General features: G+C 37.4%; 1 protein-coding gene across 1 annotated transcript in view; it reads left to right on the plus strand.

The window, feature by feature from the left end:
- GSTCD (glutathione S-transferase C-terminal domain containing) overlaps positions 1-22111 on the plus strand; it is a 115930-nt gene that overhangs the window by 82980 nt on the left and 10839 nt on the right. The window contains exons 6-10 of the mRNA XM_067568188.1: positions 5730-5845; positions 6697-6741; positions 8633-8761; positions 18936-19069; positions 21498-21528. Coding sequence (XP_067424289.1) covers positions 5730-5845; positions 6697-6741; positions 8633-8761; positions 18936-19069; positions 21498-21528 — 455 coding nt within the window. The remainder of the gene's footprint in view (positions 1-5729; positions 5846-6696; positions 6742-8632; positions 8762-18935; positions 19070-21497; positions 21529-22111) is intronic.

Genomic DNA, 22111 nt, shown 5'->3' on the forward strand with positions numbered 1-22111 from the left:
GTATTCCACATGAGGCCTCACCAGTGCTGAGTAGAGCAGGACAATTACCTACCATGTCTTACATATGAGACCCTTATTAATACACCTCCAGAGTATTAGACTTTTTCACAACTGCATCCCATTGTTGACTCGTACTCAATTTGTGATCCATTATTACCCCAAGATCCTTTTTCAGCAATACTACTGCCTAGTAAATTATTCCTCATTTTGTAGTTGCACATTTAATTTTTTGCTACTTAAGTGAAGTACTTGCACTTGTTATTGAATTTCATCTTGTAGAATTCAGACCAATTCCCCAATTTTGTCAGGGTTGTTTTGAATTCTAATCCTGCCCTCCAGAGTGCTTGCAACCCCTCTCAGCTCTTTACTCCATTATCCAAGTCGTTAATGAAAATATTTAGTACTAGACCCAGCACTGACCCGTGAGGAGCCCCACTAGATACGTCCTCCCAGTTTGACAGTGAACCATTGATAACCACTCTTCGAGTACAGTCTTTCAACCAGTTGTGCACCCACCTTATAGTAATTTCATGTAGATCACATTTCTGTAGTTTGCTCATGAGAGTATCATGTGTGACTGTACAAAAGCCTTACTGAAATCAAAATATATCTCATAAAGCTATGCAATAGTAAGACAATTACACACAAGAAAAGCAAGATACCCCCCAATCATTAAGGGCTATGCTGTGCCTTTTAGGCAGTCCTGCATTGGGGTCAGTACAAAGTTGCACTGCCCCAAAGGGTGAGTGTCAGGTTAAGATAATTTGTCTGCCTCTATGGACTCTCACCCACTCCGTGGATCCATAAAATACTTCTGAAGGGCAGATTTTTTGCTTTTGGAATGGGCCAGGTTGTTGTACCAAGTGGTAGCTACTTAAATTAAAATCCAGGGAGTGGATGCTGCCAATCTTTTGATATGGGTATTCACCCTCTTCCCCCATCTCTAGATATATGTACACAGACAGATACATAACACACGCAATTGTTGCACACTCTGCTGTAGTATCAGCATAGTCAGCATTTATATCAGAACAAAGTGTAAATGTTTCTAATGAAGTGCAGCCTAATATACTCTTTTTGCCTCCTTTCCTTGTTATGGTTATAAAATATTTTTGTTTAAATAGGAAAACAGATTAATAGATTAGATCCCTGTGGCCCCTCACACTACTTCTGCAAACTTATGCACCCTGGATATGGAATTCATTGCAGTCAAAGAAAGAAAATGTGCATGCAAGACCTGAGTAATACATTCCAATCAAACCTACTCAAAAGATCGTAGCAAGGAAATTCTTTGCACTGCATTTAGCTGATTGATTGATGAACTTTCTTTAATTATGAAAGTTAGCTGAACACTCTGTTAAAGTGGTATTCCTTCTGAGCAGGAAGCATATTTATTTACAGCTAAATGTCAGCAAGGCTGTCAGGTTTCATCAGCTACCTGTCAGAATCATCTAATGAATGATGCTTTGTTTAATGACTGCATGGAAACTACTGTAAGGGGTATTGAAATTTTGGATGTGGCTTGAAATGACAAATGATGTGTTTATAGAAACTACTGACAGATGTGTATAGCCACGACTTTAATTGTTGTGAGGTTAAAATCTTCAAGCTGATGCATAGGTTACATGTTAGAGAATATTTAGCTGTATAGTATTACCAGTATCAAGTGTTGAAAAATCATGAGTTGGGCTTCGAAAAATCATGCAGTTTATAAAATATGTAAATGTGGGGTTCTTTTTATTTGCCTTTTGGTTTCTGAGACTTTAGGATACACTGGGGTCACGTCTTCAATCTTTTCTCCATAACCAGGAGGACAAGAAACTTAAACTTACATTAAAAAAAAAAAAGAAAAATAAGATACCCATGTAGTCACATTAACCCAGAAACTGGGGCTTTAAGAAAACTATTGAGAGATGTGAGATAAAATTGAGAGACTTGGCAACACTGCATGTGTAATATACCATTTTGGAAATGGAAATGATTTCAAAATTAAATAGGATTAAGCTCTCAAATGTGTAGTTATTGAAATTTACCTATTCAAAAAAATAAAACTGGTATTGAACCAAAGTATATATGGAAAAATCTGAAAATATTTTTTGGGCACGGAGTGATTTGTTTTACGTTGTCTCTAATGTTGCAAAAAGGTGAGGTCAAACTGTAAGTTTTCAAGTGTGCTAAAATGTGTTAATTCTCTGGGCCAAACCAAGAGGTCCTTTAATACTGTGAAGACTTTTATATTTCTTATCACAGGATCTAGATCAGGGGTGGGGAACCTTTTTTATGTCAAGGTCCTGATGGTGGCCCTGGCGGCGGGGGAGAATTCGGCGGCGGCGTGGTTTCACGGTGGCGACGGGGTTCCGTGCGGGGCGGGGGCAGTGCCCGCCGCCGAAAAGGGATAAACGGCAGCAGGGTTTTCGGCGGCAAGCACTGCCGCCGCCCCCCCCCCCCCCGAACCCTGCCGCAGCTGTGAAACCGCGCCGCCACCGAATTCCCCCCCCCCCCGCCGCCAGGTCCAGAACAAATGATTTCGCGGGCCTTATACGGCCCGCCGCGGGCTGGACCAAATCATTACAGTCCGCGGGCCGGACGTTCCCCAAAGCTGATCTAGATTAATAACAATGTTCAGCTCATGAATCCAAAAGAATTATTTTTGTTGTGACCACAAATGAAAAAGAAAAATAGAACATGCTGGGCATGTATGGCAGTCTGTCAGCAGAGTTTTACAAAGAGAAAAATGTTTTGCTTTGGTGTTGCAATGTACTGTGAGGAAAGGTCACATTCTTCAGAAAGGTTTTACCTTGTAGGAGTAAACTTCAAAGAAAAAAGTGTCAGGAGACTGTCTTACCGGGCTCTAAGAAAAATATATATTGGTTACATCTAGATTCTGTGAAGACAGAGAATAAATGAATAGGAGTATTTAGGCATGCATGATTTAGTTCAATTAATTGTCTGTTGTACTTGGGGAAGGACTGGTGTTTTTCTAGGCAACTATATTAACATTTTATACAAGTTAAACCATAGTTTTCTGGATTTTTGTATCAACAGTTCAGCTAGCAAGGTTAAAATGGAAAAATAGGAAAAAAAAGGCCTGATGTCTGGAGTTTGGTTTTCTATCCTAAAAGTGTGTGTGTTATTCATTACCATTTTTAGTAAGTGTAGTTGGGTCTTTCTTTGTTACTTAAAAACATAAGAATGGCCATACTGGGTCAGACCAATGGTCCATCTAGCCCAGTATCCTGTCTACTGACAGTGCCTAATACCATATACTTCAAAGGGAATGAACAGAGCAATTTTCAAGTGATCCATCCCTTGTCATTCCGTTCCGGCATCTGATAGTCAGAGGAATAGGAAAAATATCCTTTACTATATTTTTGGAGGTTGGGTTTTTACCTTTTGACTTCCTATCAAGAAGTAGCAAATGTTAGAATATGTCATTGAGGTATGATGTCACATAGGAATATTTTTTGAAAAGCATAACAATGTGTTCCTAACTCAGAAGCGTAATTCGTTTTCTTATCTTTCTCAATGCACAATTACATTAAATTGTGTGAGGTGATTTATTGATTTAGTCTAAAAATATAAATAAAGAAGATGTAATCAAATACCTAGACTATAGGATGAAATGGTATGCCTATCACTAGTTCTCATGTTATAAATTGGAGCTACCACTTTTGATTAGAATGTTCAGAGTTTCTTTGCATTTTTCTGACTTTGGAACAGAAATATTTGTTTTTAAAAAAATGCAAAACTCTTCCTTAGCTTTGAAAGTAAGGCTCATGTTCTTCAGGAAACCAAGGACAGTACCTGAATGACAACAAAAATGATATAATGTTTATATTTAAGTTTGTGGGAAGCCAGACAGGGAAAGAGAAAATTACCGATGGTGGATAAGTTACATGCCATGGGACTACTGAGGACCTTTAATCAAAAGCAGCATTTTCTCAGATTGATTGTTTTGCAAAAGCAAGAAAATTGGTTCTAGGCAAGCCAGGAATGGATCCTAAAGCCATTTTCTTTCATTAGTGTGTTATAGATAGCGTTTCAGGCATCAGTACAACACCGAAAAAGAAATAAACATTCAACTTTTTTAAATTAGTCACAGTTCTCAAAATACTTCTTTCTCTAGCTCACTAAGTAATTTTTGAACTCTATTTTTTATGGAGCTTCATGTTATTTATAAACTCTTACTTCTTGAAAGACTATTTTAAACACAGAATATTTTTATTTAGCAGATACGAATACTATAAGCACCTCAACATTATTGCTCATTGTACCATCTCCTGAAGCCTTTTTTCTGTTATCTTCACATTGATGGCATAGAATGTGCTACTCTAAGAAGTGGATCTTTTATATTTCTGCTGAAAAATAAGAACTATATTGTGTTACTCTTCTACCACAAATAGTTTCATTGATTTTACTTACCATGAGCAAAGATATCACAATCTGGCCATAAAGTTAGATCATTTAAATACAAAGACATTGCCCCAATTTGATAGTGGAAAGATGAACAGCTCCCGCAGATGCAGTGATCAGGAAGCTTACATTTTCTTTGGAAACATTCTAGAATTCATTATTTGGCACTTTGCTCTTACAGTAAGCTATCTTTAAAACTCTATTCCCTTAATTCTGAGCAGAAGCTTATTTTTTGTAGACTAGACAAACAAGGAATGTTGCAGAAAAATAGAGACAGATCCATTCAGTGGCTCAAATCCAAACAAAGCCTGCAGTTTGCAACCAGCATCTAGCACACAACCATAACGCAGAGCTCAAAAAATGCCCTGTATTTAGAGGATATGGAAAAAAGTAATCACGTATGTCATGTGTATGAAAATTTAATGTGAAGAAAAAAGAAAGAAAAGTTGTCTAGGTACCTTTTTCTTCTTGCCTCCAAGATTAGTTTTGAATGACACTTTCACTACGAAAAATGTCTACAGCTCTGAATATTTTCTGAGCAAAGAAAAGGGATGTTATTATTTGTTCAGATGAAGTTCATAAGGTCCCTCAACATTTCATTAGTCTCACTGATACAAAGAGCATGCTTGGAATATATAAATGCTAGCCAAACAAATTCATTCCATCCCAAGAAGCTATTTCATAGTCTTTATTAAGTACTGTTGAAAGCAGCGAGGTTTTTGTTTTCTTTTGTATGGAGTTAGGACATTCTAGTTGTTCTACAGACAGCGACGAGTAACATCTTATTCTACAAGTAGACTCATTTATGTCAATGGGGATGACTACTTGTAGTGTAAGACGGTACTCCATATGAGTGAGGGTGACTTTAAGACAAGGCGCTTAAAGGCCACATGTGATTGTATCCTGTAAAATCTTCAAATCTGAGTCAAAGCTCAGTTTCTGAGCCTGAGTCATTGGTTGAAAATTCACTTTAAGGTAGAGTTGGAGGATTTGATTACTGTATTACAACAATACATTTCAGTTTGTAAGTGTCTGTGTGTAAAGGCATCTGGGTGTCAACAGAAACAACTTAAAAACATAGTTCCATAATACACTAAAGAAATACTTTGAATAATTAAAAAATATTTAGGCTGAGATCTTCATATCTGCCAAATGTGATTTGTTGTCTAAATTGTCTAGATAGCTTTGAAAATCTCAGCATTAATTGTTAGGATTTCCAGTATGATTTCCTTATAACTATTTAAAAAGTTAGAAATATTGCAGAATAGTTATTAAAAAATTAGTCATCAATTTATTTCCTTTGTTGTCATCCTCAGGAAAGATGTCCAGTGATCGTGCTCTGAGGAAACAGCAGCAATTGAATAATCTGGTATCCATGGTGACAAAACTATCTAAACCCGGAGATGTGATTGTGGATTTTTGCAGTGGAGGGGTAATGTATATTTTCTTTATAAAATGCAACTGTGTTTTCTTTTTGTTTTTTATCTTGTACAGTTCCAACAGGACATGACTACAAAACAGAGTGCCATGGAGGTTGGTCCTTTCAGGGGAGTCAGAGACCAGCATAACTGTGACAGGCTCCTGTAAGGGAGAACAAGCAAATTCAGACCCACCTGCAAGTAATTAAATTGCTAGGCAGCCATCTAGCTAATGATGTTGATAAAGGGTTACCAGGACTCTCTTAAGGTGGATGCTAGAGGCTGCAAGCTCCTGAGGAGAGGCGCTCCCAGGAGAGCTCAATAGGTGAGTTCACCAGAGCAGGGAGCCTGGAAAGTGTGTTCCTAGAGAGAGGGGCTCTCTGAGCAGCAGCAGCAGCACAAAAGCCTGGGGAGCTGCAGCTCGCTGTAGAAAGCAGCTTGAGGTGACTCTGCAAGGAATAAAGGTAAAGAGACTGAACTGAATCCAGCCCCAGGAAGGAGGGTTGAGGATTCTAACTTGAGGAGAGTGAAGAGCTTTGAGTGACAGCCTGCAGCTGGAGTAGAGAGAAAAGAGACTTTATTCTTGGGGTATATTTGGAGTCGAATAAAGTAGACCCTAGCAGGGACTTTGAACTGTGTGGAGTTATTTAAAGAGCACAGAAGAGGCTAAACAGGCACGGTGCCAACAGGGCTGCCCTGAGACAGCTTGAGAGGGTGGCGCTTGAGGATGCCATCCCATGACACAGGGCAAAGGTACAAACTCTGGAATCTGAGCTGCTTGCAAAGACACTATCACTCTTGAAGGGATGAAGGCGGTCAGCTGCGTGAGGATTGAAGAGTGACTCACTCTTTTTGGTTTTCACAGGGCCATGTAGGAATTGTTCTTGCTCACATGTTGCCAGCATGCCAGGTAAAGTCTCAATAAAAATGTATGGACTGTGCAATCTTCCAGATTTTGATAATTCACAACTTTAAAAAAAATGCAACTAGATGGAAACCACAAAGATTGCTAACAGTGATGATTTAGAGAACTTGTATGCTCTAGTTTGAGGCTCTATTACAGACTTGTGGAGTATGTGTTACCCATGAAAAAGATAGCTTAGAAGAAGCAGCTTTCAAAAGATGCTAGAAACAGTGCCAAGTCCTTAGGGCTTGATCATGGTGTGCAAGGCATTTAAGTACAAGCTTAACTTGTGGCAGTACATGACTGATCGTATCCCTATTCAGCAAAGCACTTAAGTATGTATTTAAGTTCTCTGTTGAATAGAAGCGTTTATCATTAAGGGACTCCCTGGAAGAGCCACTGCCTCACTTTTCCGTCCAATCCTAAGGTCTTTTGCAGATGTGGGAAGCAGTCTGATTCCCTGACTTACATACTCTCATGACAGCAAAAGAGGTAAGCACTGCCTGCTCCTTTGAAGGCAGCTCTGTCCTAAGTCTTGAGAGGATGGTTCCTTCATCGTGCTTGAGCCTCCAAGTGAACCCGAAAGGGCTGGTTCACTTCCAGCCACTTGCAAAGTGAACAGTAGGGTTCAGATAAAAAAAAAAAATGGGAACTAAAACCTGTAATTGCCCCATTTTCTCATACTTGTGTGGAAACCAGTCACAGCCTATACTATATATGATTGCTGTTATAAATCCATTTAAGGTTTATTCCTTTTCTAAGAGTTAAGTATTAGTACTAGTTATTAGTATATACTGTTCTAACAGGGTCCTATTAGAGTAGCCATCATGCCCAGCAATGGAATAGATTACATTGAGGATATCTGCTTTAAAAAGTGACATAGTTAGGGAGGCTACATCAAAAGAACAAAATGGAGCCTTCTGTCTTGATAGACGGTGTAGACAAAGCAGAACTATGAGTTATAGAACTGAAGGTAAAATTAAGCTACCTCTGTAAAGCAGTTGTCAGTGAAACATTTTAATCAGGCAATTACTAATTGAAAAGCCCAGTTATTTTTGTTTTTCAACCATCTTAGTGAAAAGCAAGAAAGCCTTCCCCCACCCATTTTATACAGTTACCATATTTTTATGAACAAAACATGCTGCTTTTTCATATCTGTGTGTGTTTTGTGGTTGTGAAAGGGGAAAACTAACAATGTTTGAAACTGCAATATTGTATTCAAAAGATCTTTACAGGGCCCCGTTGATCCCTATCAACTCTGACCTAACTGAAAGCATTGATTTTTAGAGAGAGAGAAGGTTCTGTATTCTAATGTCAAACTTACTGCAGGAGACAGAGGTGCCGGTGGAGTTTTATCATCCAGTCCTATCAAACATGTTTCTGCAATATGTTTCTGCAAAAAAAAACCCAAATTTCTCTCACACACAAAAATAAACACTATCAGCACACTACCTTTGTTTCTAACATTGCAAACGTTAGAATTTAAAAGTTTCATTAGTCCCAAATAGATTTGCAATGTGTCTGTGAAAAGAAAAACTCTGTTTAGAAAAACATAACATCTATCAGTTCCTTGGTACTAGCAGGTATTGAGCGCCTTCCATTTTCACTATTTCACTAGCACATCACTTTTCTCTGAATAGCATCTTATTTTACAAGTAAACTCATTTAAATTAATGGGGACTACTTGTAGTGTAAGGTGGTACTCAACATGAGTGATAGTATCATAATCTAAGACAAGGCACTTAAAGGCCACACGTGATTTTATACTGTAAAATCTCCAGTCTGAGACAAAGCTCAGTTTCTGAGCCTGAGTCATTGGGGTACTGTATAGCGAGTATCATTTTATTTTCATTTTAGAGTAATATTGCAGACTTATTTTCCTGTATATGAAATCCAGGTGGTGCTGATAGAAAACAAGGAGTTGTCACTGGTACGCGCTAACGACAGAAGTGATGAACTAGGATTACACAATATTTCATTCATTCAAGCAAATCTGGACTATTTTAAAGGAACTTTTAATATTGGGGTAAGTGATTGACTTTTCAACTTTAGACTACTTACTGATTATTAAGATAAAATGTTTTCTTTCTGTAGGTGATTAAGTATACTTATAAAGCATTCTAATACTTGGGAATATAATATATTGCACTCGCATTCTTCTTTCCTTAAAGCCAGGCATTTCTGATGCTATACAAACTCTTGTTTTATTAACAGGAAATCAGCTTTGAATTTATTAGAGTTAGGAGATAAGGTAATATCCCTTTGTTCTTAGTTGTTTGTTGAGTGCTCACATTACTCTCTGCAGTGTGCAAAACATGGAAGAGAAAGATGTTTTTGTTCCAAAGAGTTTAGTGTCTAAGAAGATAATTAAAGTATATTAGCATTTTGTGACTATATGGTAGAGATTCAACATGATGTAGCACGGTTGAGTATTTTTGTTTGTTTTTTAATTAATTATAGCACTTCAAAATTAGAGTGGTTCACTAAAGAACGGTACTCTGAGGAAAGATTTGAAGATGGAAAGGTCTACTCATTTCACCAGGACTCAAGGCAGTGGGAAAGGTGCAGCGTGGAAGATAGTGTAAAGAAGTTACCTGTGTACTGTGGTGATGTGAACTTTAGAAATATCTTCAGTAAACAAAATTGAGAGAAGACTGCAAAGTAGTCAAGTATAAGGTGTTTGCAGAGTAAAAGGAGCAGAGGAATGGAAATAATAAGGCAAGATCAGATATGTAATTTAGAGTAGAGATATGAAAGTGCGTTTTTGTTTAATTTATATGTTTAAAAAACCTTCTAATTCAGGAGCAAGTGTGAAGGGTCGATTATTTAGACCCATCCATCTTCTGGCTGTACAGCTGAACTATCTGTGCTCTGATAAATCACATAAATCCACACTGCGTGACCCCTAGCTGTGTTTTTCAAAAAGCCAGAATCTCCTTTATAACTTACTCGAATCCAGAACCTGTGCACAAAACACATCATTACTGTAGTTCATCGTTTAATTTAGTCACTAGCTTTTCCATTCAAGGAAATCTGTATTCAGTTTTTCTGTTAATGAGATTAAGGCTAAATTAAATGTTCCTATGAAAGTTGTACTTTATAGGAATATGTTATACACTCCTGAGTTTTGTGGCTAGAGGAATTTTATAGGGTATGTCAGAAGACCTTCAGCTGGAAATTATTCAAGTCCTGGTCTTTGTTCATGTTTTAGTGACATGATTATGTAAGTTATTTACTAAGAAAACCTGGAGCTTTGCTTTTTTATTGGTCCAGTGTCACTTTAGAAATTGTAGCCTGGGCTCTAAGCCTGCGGTACAAGATCATGTGCTATTTTTCACTTCTCAGGATGAGGTCATTTTTCCTAGATAGTCTGCTTCATGTTGGGGTCAAACTGGTTTATTTTGCCTTTGAAGAACGGAAGTGTAGTGCAAATATTTCACATTATGTACATTTGCGTTGTTATATCATAGGTACTAATGGTGTTCCATTGACATAATTGTTGTAGTTTGCAAATGGTAAAATGATAAATGTTAAACGTGACATAACAGCCAAGCAGTATGGTTCTTGAAAGGTTCTAGAAAGACCATTTCAAATGTAATAATTTCATGTACCCTGAATATGGTTGATTATGAAGGAAGCATTTACGTTTCTCTGGGCATATTTAGAATACTTTTTATATACAGTAATTCATAAAATGCATTGCAGCAGCACAGACAATATAGACTACTTGACAGTATTTTCAGACAAAGCATTTTTAAACCAATCCACCCCAACTCAAATGTTCTTTAAGCATTGTCTAACTTCGTTGTGTTCAATGAAATATTCCTGATTGAGACTGTCGTTGGTCATGGCTTTGAGGATAAACATGGCAGCAGGTAGTTCAGTTTGTTGTTATGGACATCTAGATGAATATCAAATTAAGTATTTTTTGTTATCACTATGCTGAAAATAAAATGTCATGACTCATTTTGTTGCTGTATGTGATGTACTTGTCACATAAGGAAGAGGTGAACAAATGACATTTTATATAAACTTGACAAGAAGCCTTGATTTGTCTGGATTTTTATTATTGGGGAATATGTGTAACTGTTTTGAACTGCCTTCAGATAAAGTTGTGTTCTGTTTCATTGCTAGCTTATCTTTTAGCTTCACAAGTTCAAATGTAAGTTAAGAATAACTTGTCTGCCAAATAATTTCTCTTACTCATCAGATCAAATGGCAATATTTTAAATGCATAGAGTAATGAAAAACAAGGTTCCAAAACAGAGTATTCTAATATATGGTATAGTTCATGCCACTAAGCACAACAAAGGTTTGGAATCTAAAAGTGGGAAAAGCCGTCCTAATGCTCAATTGCTTGGTATCCTCATTTAAATGTGAATAATTAGAATACTCCTTAAGCTCTTAGCTATTTTTGATGTTGTTTATTATTTCATTGCACTGATACTGTCTGAGCAGATCTAAATGAAACATTCAAAAAGTTTGGGTTGGTTTTTCTGGTACATTAGATTCTCTTCTAATCTTGCAAAGATACAGAAAAGATTTAAAGAGAAATATGGTCTCCTGAAACATCTTCCTTTTCCTGTCACTTGTCTACAGATGGTAAACCACATTGAAGTGTCCCAACATTCAGGATGTGTAATGCACAGCAGTATTCTCACAGTGTGTGTAGGCATGTACTATCACTACTCAGCTGTGTTGCTTCTGTATTTGGAGAATTGTCTCAATCATTTTACAATTTTGTGACTGTAATGTATACATTAAGGACTAAATTAAGAAGTTGTTTCTGTTCTCGCTCTGTCTAGTTCCAGATTAACATGAAGTGCAATAGAATAGGACGTCATGACAACACTCCATATTGGATGTTGTTAATGACATCCAATTTTCAACTGTGGATTCTGATGAGCCGAAAGGAGAAGTCAATTGGCTTAAAGGTTATGCAGGTTGAATAAGATAATTCTTTACTGATATTAGTTTAGCAGCGGTTAATTATTTCTTTTACATATACTGTATCTGTGTTTTAGCACTACAATGAAACAAGAGCTCCAGCCCCGCACAAGGGGAGAAGACAGGAAATTAGTCAGTGTAGTATCTGGTAGCTGTGAGTTTTAAAAATCTTCTTTTGTTTTTAAATTATTTTTGCCCAATTGCTTCATTCTTATATATAATGATGAATGGTTTGCTTGATACAGCCATAACACCTTTTCCTACAGTAAGAACTAAAAAGCATATATCTGATCTTTCTGCGTGCAGCTGTATGAACTGCTTCAGGTATCGATTGATTGCTTTGTTCACTTACATAAAGAAGTCTGCAGACAACAGTAGCATGGTTGTGTGTTTTATTTTGTTTTTACACAAATTTGAGATTTAAGTTATTTTACCTTCTGATTTCTATAGTCAAAAATCTTTTTGTGAAACTTTAAATGTGAGTTTAAACCTTGTTTCAAAACTGCTATGCTAACAAAGATACTAATTAAAACACGTTTATACAAACACACACAACTGCATATCTGTGTGTGCAAAATATTCAGTTAAAGGAAAAACATCCTGTATTTTCTCCAGTGCTCAGAGACCATAGGGAAAATTAACAACCATTATGGTAATCTATTATGCTCCACTATTTGAGCATACATGCTACGTTTCTCCTCTACAAGTGAATGGCTTTTGTCAATTGGTATCCTAGCCTTAACGTTCTTTTGATGTAGTCTAATGTGTGTGGACTTTTTTCATAGTAAGTATGTTTATGTTTTATAGTATGGGGAGGGATATTATTTGATTACCTGCCTCAGTGATACACTTAGTAGAATCCTATATACATTTTTTCATGTAATCCCACAACAATTAAAGAGCTATCGTTTATGTGGCTGCTGTATATGATTAACTTGCCTTTGTCAAAATGGAAAAGTCCGTGTCATCAGTCAGTGCTACCACCACCACTGTAATATATTTGTTTAGGGCCAAATTGTTTCTGGTCCCTGTATAGCCACATAATAGGAAATGGCACACGGGAATCTTCCCCTATACATGACCAAAGTGCTCCCTTCATAGGGGCCAAGCAATCTCTGAGTTCCACTAAGTAAGAAATGCCTCCTGGTGCACTAGTTACAACAAAGAACATGGAGAGGATGTGGGGTTATGACTGGTCATGGACGGGAATGCACACTAGGAGTGTGCAGTGGGTGTGCTCCTCCTGAATTCTGGGAAGCTCCAGGAGGACTAGGGCGCTGTGATTCCACACTGCCCCAATGCCAGGTTGTGCATTCATGGCGCCATCTGGCCTTTAATTTTTAAAATGTAGTCTGGTAACAAAAAGATTATGACAGATTGTCAAATGTTATATGGATATTATTATTTGCAGTAAGATAGTGTCCAGAGGCCCCAAGCAAGATTGGAGACCCGATTGTGATAGATACTGTACAAATACATAGAGAGACTCAGTTCCTTCCAAAGGGCTCTTACAATCTAAGTAGACAAGACAGAGAAAGCGGGAAGGTTAAACGAAGTGTTGAGCACCCAGCCTTTGGAATCAAACCCGTGTAAGGTTTCTCAAGTTGTACACCTGGGATCACTAGTCACCTTTCAAATCTTGTCCATAACTTGTAAATTTTTTCTCAGACCTCTACAATAACAGGATGCAATATCGATATTAAACAACGTGTGATAATGACATTTTAATTTCCTTACTTTTGCCATAGCTTTAGCTGTCTTTTTACAGAGCTGTAACTAGTCATTTTATCACCCAGGGTGGCCAAGCATATTTGTGCTCTACACCATTTTTTTTCTTCATTTTTCTACCCAGAGGTGAGGCATGGATTGGGTGGGGGAAGGGGGGACGCAGAGGGGCTTTACATGTTGCTTCTATTTCTGCCCCATTTTTCTGCCTCTGCAGCTTTGTTCCCTGCGTCGCTGCCCCACTTGCCCTGTACTGTCTTTTTAGATGATTTAATATCCTTTTGCACAGTTTCTGTTCTTGTTATTGTCCCCATGCATCGACAGATACAATTGCAATGTAGCAAAACACAGCGTTGTTGAAGTCCCTGCATCTGTGGTTTTCATCCGGTCCACTCAGGGCAACTTACAAATTTCTCATCTGTCTTTTACTGCTTCCAAATTCCTAAGCCCTCTAGACTAGAAGCTTTTGAGACAACAATTTGTCTTTACTTAGTGTCTTGTACACCATGTTAACAAGCATTGATGATGATGATAACAGTAGCAATGAAACTGGGTAAATGTTGTCCCTTTTAGCTTTCTGCAGCAAAAAGCCATGGGCAGTAGAAGCAAGGTAGTGACTGAGGAGGTGTAGAAGAAGGTGTAAAATCAGTGGGAATTGGGAGAGGAGAAAAAGACTAGGAAGTTCATCCTTATTTTTCCAGAAGCCAGAATAGAGAAGTGTGGATATAGATCTCCTTTACCAATGTCACTGGGTGAGAGAGAGAGAGGAAGAGGTTCCCCCTCAATCTTCTTTAGAGCCAACAAAGTTTTTTTTTTTTTAAGGAGGATGGAAAAAAGTGAAGATTTTCTTTTCTCTGCAGAAGCTGTTTCTCAGTAGATACTGAACACTACTGAGAAACATATCAGTCATCTGGAGCTCAAATATCTCAAGAACAACACCATAAATTGTTCCTGAATTTCTGTGAATCTGTCAATCTAGTCTTCTTTCCCATCTAATTTATCTGTAGAATGTGTATTCCTCTTCTGGAACAGCCTTCCAAGGGAAGCAGTGGGGGCAAAAAGCCTAGCTGGCTTCAATACTGAGCTTGATAAATTTATGGAAGGGATGGTCTGGTGGGACAGCTTAGTTTGGCAATTGACTGCTCTTTGACTACTGGTGGTAGATATGCCAATGGCCTGGGAAGGGGGGTGGTTTCTGAGTTATTACAGAGAATTCTGTCTTGGGTGTCTGGCTGGTGAGTCTTGCCCACATGCTCAGGGTTTAACTGATCGTCATATTTGGGGTCAGGAAAGAATTTTCCCCCAGGGCAGATTGGCAAAGGGTCTGGGAGTTTTTCGCCTTCCTCTCTAGTATGGGACACTGCTCACTTGCTGGTGGATTCTAGGTATCTTAAAGTCTTTAAACCATGATTTGAGGACTTTAATAACTCAGTCATAGGTCAGAGGTTTATTATAGGAGTGGGTGGGTGAGGTTCTGTGGCCTGCATTGTGCAGGAGGTCAGACTAGATCAGGGGTGTCAAACTCATTTGCTATGGCGGGCCAGATTTGAATTAAATGTACTTCAAGTGGGCCATACGTACCATAAATTGAAATACTAGGCACTTGAGGGCGTGCAACACCGCGAGATCTTGCGGAGTCATACTCTCTGGTGGCAGCACACGATGCCGCCAGAGAGTACAATCTCGCGGCAGTGCGCCCTGCCGCCAGGAGCCAGATCAAAAAGGTTGGTGGGCCATATCCGGACACCCCTGGACTAGATGATCATATTGGTCCTTTCTGACCTTAGAGTCTGAGAGTCTATGAGGATTTTTTTTAATATGCTCATGTGGTGCAGAAAGTTTGAAATATCACCCTGATATGTCACCAGTCTCTCTCATCAGTTTTAGATCATTGAAATGTTTCATCTTGTATATTATAAACAGTGTCCCTCAAGGAGGAATGGAATTTAATCTAGTTGAGAACTATGTCCAGAAGGTCACATATTGGACAACTGATCTAAGATCAAGGCTTCAGTACCTGTGAATCAAATGTAATTATTCACAGATCAATATATGTCAAAAAGTACTAACAAGTCAATACAATCACAGAAAACATCTTAACTATTAACTATAAATCACAACCAAACCCCCAGCTCACCACTCAGACTGCATATACTAGTTTTTACTATTTACCTGTTAAAGATCTGCTGACCTCCTATGGAACCCTTTATAGAAGCAGTTCTATCATATTTCTTGTTTTATTTTGTTTCCTTGAAGCATATTAAAGGAACCTTTATGAGTGACTAAAAATGATGGCTGATCAGCATTTTTTTCCATCGCTAGGAGGAGCTAAGAAAGTTGTTACATTCTGGATTGTTTTACTTTCTTTATTTTTTGTTAAGAAAATTTAAATGAGAACAGGATCTTTTTGCCTTAAAGGTTAATTTGTTCATGTTGCTTGTTCTCCGCATCTGTGATATAATTTCCACGTTAGCCAATCATGGGGTCAAACAGAATTGTGATATTACATTACAATTAAGCAGGAAGAACAGATTAATGTTTAAGTAAAAAAGAACCTGTTTTTATGCACCAATTCCTATAGGGAAGAATATATATAAAAATGTTGAGATAAGGAAAACTTATTTCTGTAAATTCCTGTAGATTTTTTTTTTAAGCTACAATGTGGGCACATTGTATACCATCAAATAGAGCATATACCCCAAAGTTCACAGCATTGTTTCTTATGACTGATTCTGAATTGTCCCAACATTGTGTTCAAAACTAATTACATTATAGGCTTAGCCCTGTCTTTGCCCAATATTGCATCCTTTACAGTTTTTTATTAGTGCAGCTTCTTCCTTCTCCAAAAAATAAATGTTGAACTGTTTCTGTCCTTTCATTTTGATGGCTTCCATTTTCCGTTTGTCTGATGGTAGCTACTATGATGCACTGTCCTGTTTGAGGGACCACTATTACTTCTGTTTTTGGATCAACTAATTGGGAGTTGTAAATTCATGATCTGTAAATCTAAGAATTGTCTACAGTTCTATCGGATCTCCAATCCAAGAATGGAAGTTTTGTGGTCTCTTGAAAAATCAGCTTCCAATGAGCTTCCAATTGTAGTTCTGCAATGCAGTTTTTAAAACAAACACCTTTTTTATAGTCTCTAGACTGCTGCATCTGTCTGAATCTGTTTGAATATATTTCTACATGAACTAGAACATTTTGCATTGTGTGAATTATTGATTAATTATTGAGCTCAAACAGAGTCGTGTCTAATTGGAATATTTTCTGTTTCATCATAGTTAGAAAATGAATCAATTGTATTAGTATAACTGATGGCATTACTTTTCAAAATGGTGGACAAACAGTTGTGTAATTGTTATTTTGGACAAAATGATTATGCAGTATTCTTGTTACATTTCATAATAACCCCCCCCCCCGCAAAAAAAAAAAAAAAAAAAGTCATTTGCAGTCATTTTGTGTCTCACCCAAACTTTCATAAAGCCATACATCCATTGGAAATAAAATAAAATCACACAACTTCAGAAAAGGCACATAAATAAATAAATGCTGTTTTAAAAAGTGACACATTTGCCTCAGAGCTGCATCTTTGAGAGAAGGAAGGGGAAAAAGATGCTCGACTGACTTACATTTAAAGCAAGTATACTCAATTTAGGGTGATACGGACCTGAACCTGCAAATATTTATGGTACGAAGAACTTTACAAACATCCATTCATGTCCCTAATTGCATTGAGAGTACTCATGTGAGTAAAGGGGTGTGTGTGTATATATTTGTAGGATTAGCTCCTAAAATATTTCATAAAGGAATATAGGCCTGTCATTGTAGCTCTGAATCAGCAATAAGGGGTATGCCAAAAGGTTAGCTGGTTTCACATGCTATTTTAGCATATTGATCAATTCCTTAAGAGTCTTTACATCTGTCTTCTCTATATTAAATGAAGCAGGTGCTAATTTAGAGACCAGTCCTGCAGGGAGCTCTAAGTGGATGGACACTTGCACCTTTAAAGAGCTCTTTGCAAGATCAGGACCTGGGAAATATTATGGAATCCATTCTTAAACATGCAGGCAGCACACCACAATGGTGTTATATGTACTGATACTGGAGGATGTTTGGGTTTTTTTGTTTTAAAAAGGGCTAGTTTGTTTCCATTTAATCTCTACATACGAATCCACATGGAATGTGGAGTCTAGCTACGTATAGCGTTTACAAGCCTGCGCACTTTTCTTTTTTATTTACACACAATTCAGTTAGTCAGTTTTTGTTTTTTAAAGTAGATATAAATAAATCTTTTCTCCTCTAACTTTGAATTGCTACTTGGGCACTGACCTAATTTCTGCTACATTTGTTGACATAGGAATTATTGGGATATCACAAATTCAGCATCCCTGCAAGCGTGAAGAAGAGGAGACTAGCACTAATATAGAGGAGCCCCATTGAACACATATATTTGATGATTGTCAGAGTGACTGAGAAAAATATGCAAAGACTGCATTGTGGGGCTGCATCCATCCCAAGGGTGATTGTACCTTAAGCAGGCAAATTTGCTAAATGGTTCACTTTGTAAGGGGACTGTATGGGTTGCACCGTCCCTTAAGATAGTGCAGTCTGTTCTTCCATGTTTGCTTGGTCTGCTCCTTGGGTTTAGGGGTGGATGAGTGCCCCTTTTGTGTCAGAGGAACTGACCCTGCTCTTTACAATTGTGTGCAGTTGTGACTGGCTCTTGCAGGGATGTGAGGGGTGAAGCCTCTTTGTGTGTTTCATATGTACAGACACTCAATATCTGGCCTGTCATGATTAAGTGACATTTTAAATGTTTTTTCTTGGTCTGCAAATGCATCACTAAATAGAAAGAAAACTGCAATAGAATGACAAAATCTTTGCCTTCTGCATTGTCTCTGACAAACAAATACCTCAGCTAAAAAGGTGCTGTCTCATAAACCTACATTTGACTAAACATATTTTCTCCTTTCTTGGCTTTACAGAAACCAAAGAGTCAAAAGTATGTTAAGATTTTCTTTCAGTGTGAGATGATATATAATGTGATCCATATGTGTGTGTTCCCGATTATTGTATTTCACGCATTGTTTTTATTATAAAATCTAGCTTTAAAATGTCTCTGTACATTTCTAAGCATTTCTTACTTGGTCTGAAATTCTTCACTGACAAGCATGATAGTTTATATTTTAAAATGTATATTAAATGTATTTGCAGTTGAGTTGATATGGTAAAATGTCATTGGCAAGTAGCTTTAGTTCGGCATCTATAGCTTCTCCATGAACATGAACGGTTCATGAGGTTCCCTTGGCATTTAAATGAGCAAGAGAGAGGTCTGACGGAGCCATCAGACACACAGGCTGAATGGTTGGTAATAGGACCTTGCCTTAGCCAGTAGCTTTCACCGCAGCATGTGGGAACTTTCTTCAGATGTTTAGATAATTCAGTCAGCCGGAAAACTGCTAAAAAAGTAGAGTTGTAAGTGAACAGAATCATGCTGTAAAATTTCTTTTTGATATATATTTTAGGTGGCTCTGCATGCTTGTGGAGTGGCAACGGATATGGTGATTGAGCACTGCATCAAGGCTCACGCAGCCTTTGTCATCTGCCCTTGCTGTTACGGTTTCATTCAGAACACAGTGAAATTTACATTTCCAAGAAGGTGAAGAATCTAGTGTACAAGGGGCTAGAAATGTAAAGTTTAAATTTCTACTATAAAGGGGGGGAATAAATCAAAAATATGAAAATGGACAATTAATGTAATCCAAACAACCTTAACTCTGCCCTGTAAAGCTGCTGTGTCAACAATGAAAAATTATAAATTAACTTTAACTATCCAGGACAAACAGGTTCACCTCATCAGTGACCACAAAAATACCTTACTCCCAGCACTACAGTGGTGAAGAGACTCCAGCCTTCTTTCCAGAAATTCATACTCCACTGAGAAAGGGGATACTTTACTAATTCCTGGTTCAGTATCAAAGATCGTTATTCAACACAGTTCACAAAAAATGTTGTGTGCCACCAATTATGTAAGTTGTTGAAAGATACAGTGCTAGTAAATCTACATGTACTGTACTAACCTCCAACTCCAAGATAATGACTTTGTGGAAATTTCATGGAAATAGTAAAGGGTAATGAGGAGTGGGGGAGAGGGGAAGAGGAGAGGAGTATCACACTCAGTGCTAGACACATATGTATGAAGTCAGTTACAATGAGACTGGTTGACCACTGTGTTACTGCAGTTCGCCATCAGTGAAACCTCATTGATTTTGGTGGATTTACATTGGCCTAAAACTAAAGTAATAACTGGTGAATCAAGCCCACTGCTCTTAGGTTAATCTTTTTGATATTTCTACCAGAAACTGTACTTATTGTCTTCACCAGATTTAAGATGGCCATGATTATAACCCATAGGTTTTGGTTTTTTTAAATGTCCTTGATTAAAAAATAACACATCTTCAAAAAGTAGGTATATGGTAATGATGGACAGAAGATGGATGCTAGAATGTTTCAGGACAGAGTTAAGATTGAGAAGCTTTGATGGTATATTTTCATACTTTCAGACTGGTTTATGGCTTTAAGTAGATCCTTACCTTTTGAATTTCCAAGGTTATAAGATTTGGGTTTTATTAGAAAATGCAGTATTATTGGGGCTATATTGGCTGAAGTAAATAATAGTCTTTCTGTCTTAAAAGGGATTCATCAACCAAAAAATAATATATTTTTGTTTGAAAATATTTTTCTTACTATTTTTACAAGAAATAAAAATAGTAACTTAAAGCAATTAGAGCAGGAGTGTCAAACTCATTTGCTATGGCGGGCCAGATTTGAATTACATGTACTTCAAGTAGGCCATACATACCATAAATCGAAATACTAGGCACTTTTGGAGTGTTGTGTCTCATGCACACAGCATTCCACGCGCTGCCACCAGAGTACACAAATCTCGTGCCAGTGCACGACACCGCGAGATCTCATGCGTCGTGCTCTCTGGCGGCAGCAGTGTGGTGTCATACTCTCTGGCGGCAGCGCACAATGCCGCGACATCTCACGGCGTCATACTCTCTGGTGGCAGCGCGCGATGCTGCGAGATCTCGTGGCAGCGCGCGCTGCCACCAGGGGCCAAACCAAAAAGGTTGGTGGGCCGTATCCGGCCCGCGGGCCAGATGTTTGACACCCCTGGTTTAGGGAATAAATATTTGTTGTTTCAGTTTGATTACTTTGTGCATTTGACAGCACTCTGTTCTGCCAGTTTTGTCATATCCTGTATAATACATTTCCTCTTTTGTTTGTTTGCATCTTTCACATATCAAGAAGGAAGGGAAAAAAAATTAAAAAACAGGATAATACAATTGTAAAGTTGCAAAAATGTGCAAGGAAATTTAGGGACAGATGTAATACTAGAAACTACTTTCAAATTATTTTACTAAAGGTTGACTAGATGCTATAATTTAACTTCAAGTTAATTACAATTTTAGTCTGGAAATTCATTAAGGTTTGTGAAGATGTTTGATATCTTTTGCTAAAAGGTGCTGTAGAAATGCAAAGTCTTGTGTTTTTTATTAACATTTAAAATTTCCAAGGCTCTAAAGCATGTCTAGCTCTCAGTGCAGCCGCTCAACCTTGGGACTACAATTTAATTTTCTTAAAGTTGGTAATATTAGAAAACATTGCACAACAACTGGGCATATAGTATTTAATTCAATTCTAGTGATAAATAATGCAGTTTTATGGTATGGCAGACACAAAAGGCATGTGTATATATACTGTAGGGGATATATATGGATACAACATAGAGTATTTATATAAAATATGGACAAAACCAATTCTATAAATATGTGTAGTATTTATAATGGTTTAAAGAGAGAACTTCTATAAATCGTACTATAAAACATAAAATTACATATAATGTGCCTCTTCTTCTGAAGTGAACTAAAGCTTTCATAGTTTCTGCTTCTGAATACAGCTTCACAGTCTCCAGATAAAAATATTTTGTTTAGAATTCAATGAAGTGTTTAAAGACTGCTTCTGTTTTCAATTTTTATTATTTCAAATGTTGATTGAATCAATTTCCTTTTCTGTTTCAGTCATCGGTTCAAGGAAGTTTTATCCTATAAGGTATGTAAAGGTGTTTCTGTGGCTTGGTTTTCATTTTGTGCCCTTTTCTGCATTTTCCCTGTGGTTCGTAGTGGATTTTATAATCTGTGTTTATCTTTTAATTATGAGGATGAACACACAATGTAATAATGATATTTAGTAATTCAGATCTACTCACATTCCTTCAACTTTTTTAAAAAGGCTTATTTTCAGTAAAATAAAATCCAATGATTTCTCCTTAAAAGAACTTCATTCCTTAGTAATGTATAAGTAAAACACTCCTAAAATGGTTCCAGAGGGGTAGCTGAGTTAGTCTGTATACAGCAAAAACAACAAGAGATCTGTGGCACTTTAAAGACTAACAAATTTAATATTTGCAGACATAAGCTTTCGAGAGACTTCAGCTCTCTTCTTCAGATGCAATAATTACTGAATGTGCAGTCTTTGAATGTGCAGTAATTACTGCATCTGAAGAAGAGAGCTGAAGTCTCTCGAAAGCTTATGTCTGCAAATATTAAATTTGTTAGTCTTTAAAGTGCCACAGATCTCTTGTTGTTTTTACTCCTAAAATGCATGTTTCACAGTTTCGTTTAAAATCTTCTGT

Source organism: Emydura macquarii, unplaced genomic scaffold (genome assembly GCF_026122565.2).
Source record: "Emydura macquarii macquarii isolate MOO-44397 ecotype Brisbane River unplaced genomic scaffold, CSIRO-AGI_Emac_v2 contig_2863, whole genome shotgun sequence".
NCBI classification, from domain to species: domain Eukaryota; kingdom Metazoa; phylum Chordata; order Testudines; family Chelidae; genus Emydura; species Emydura macquarii.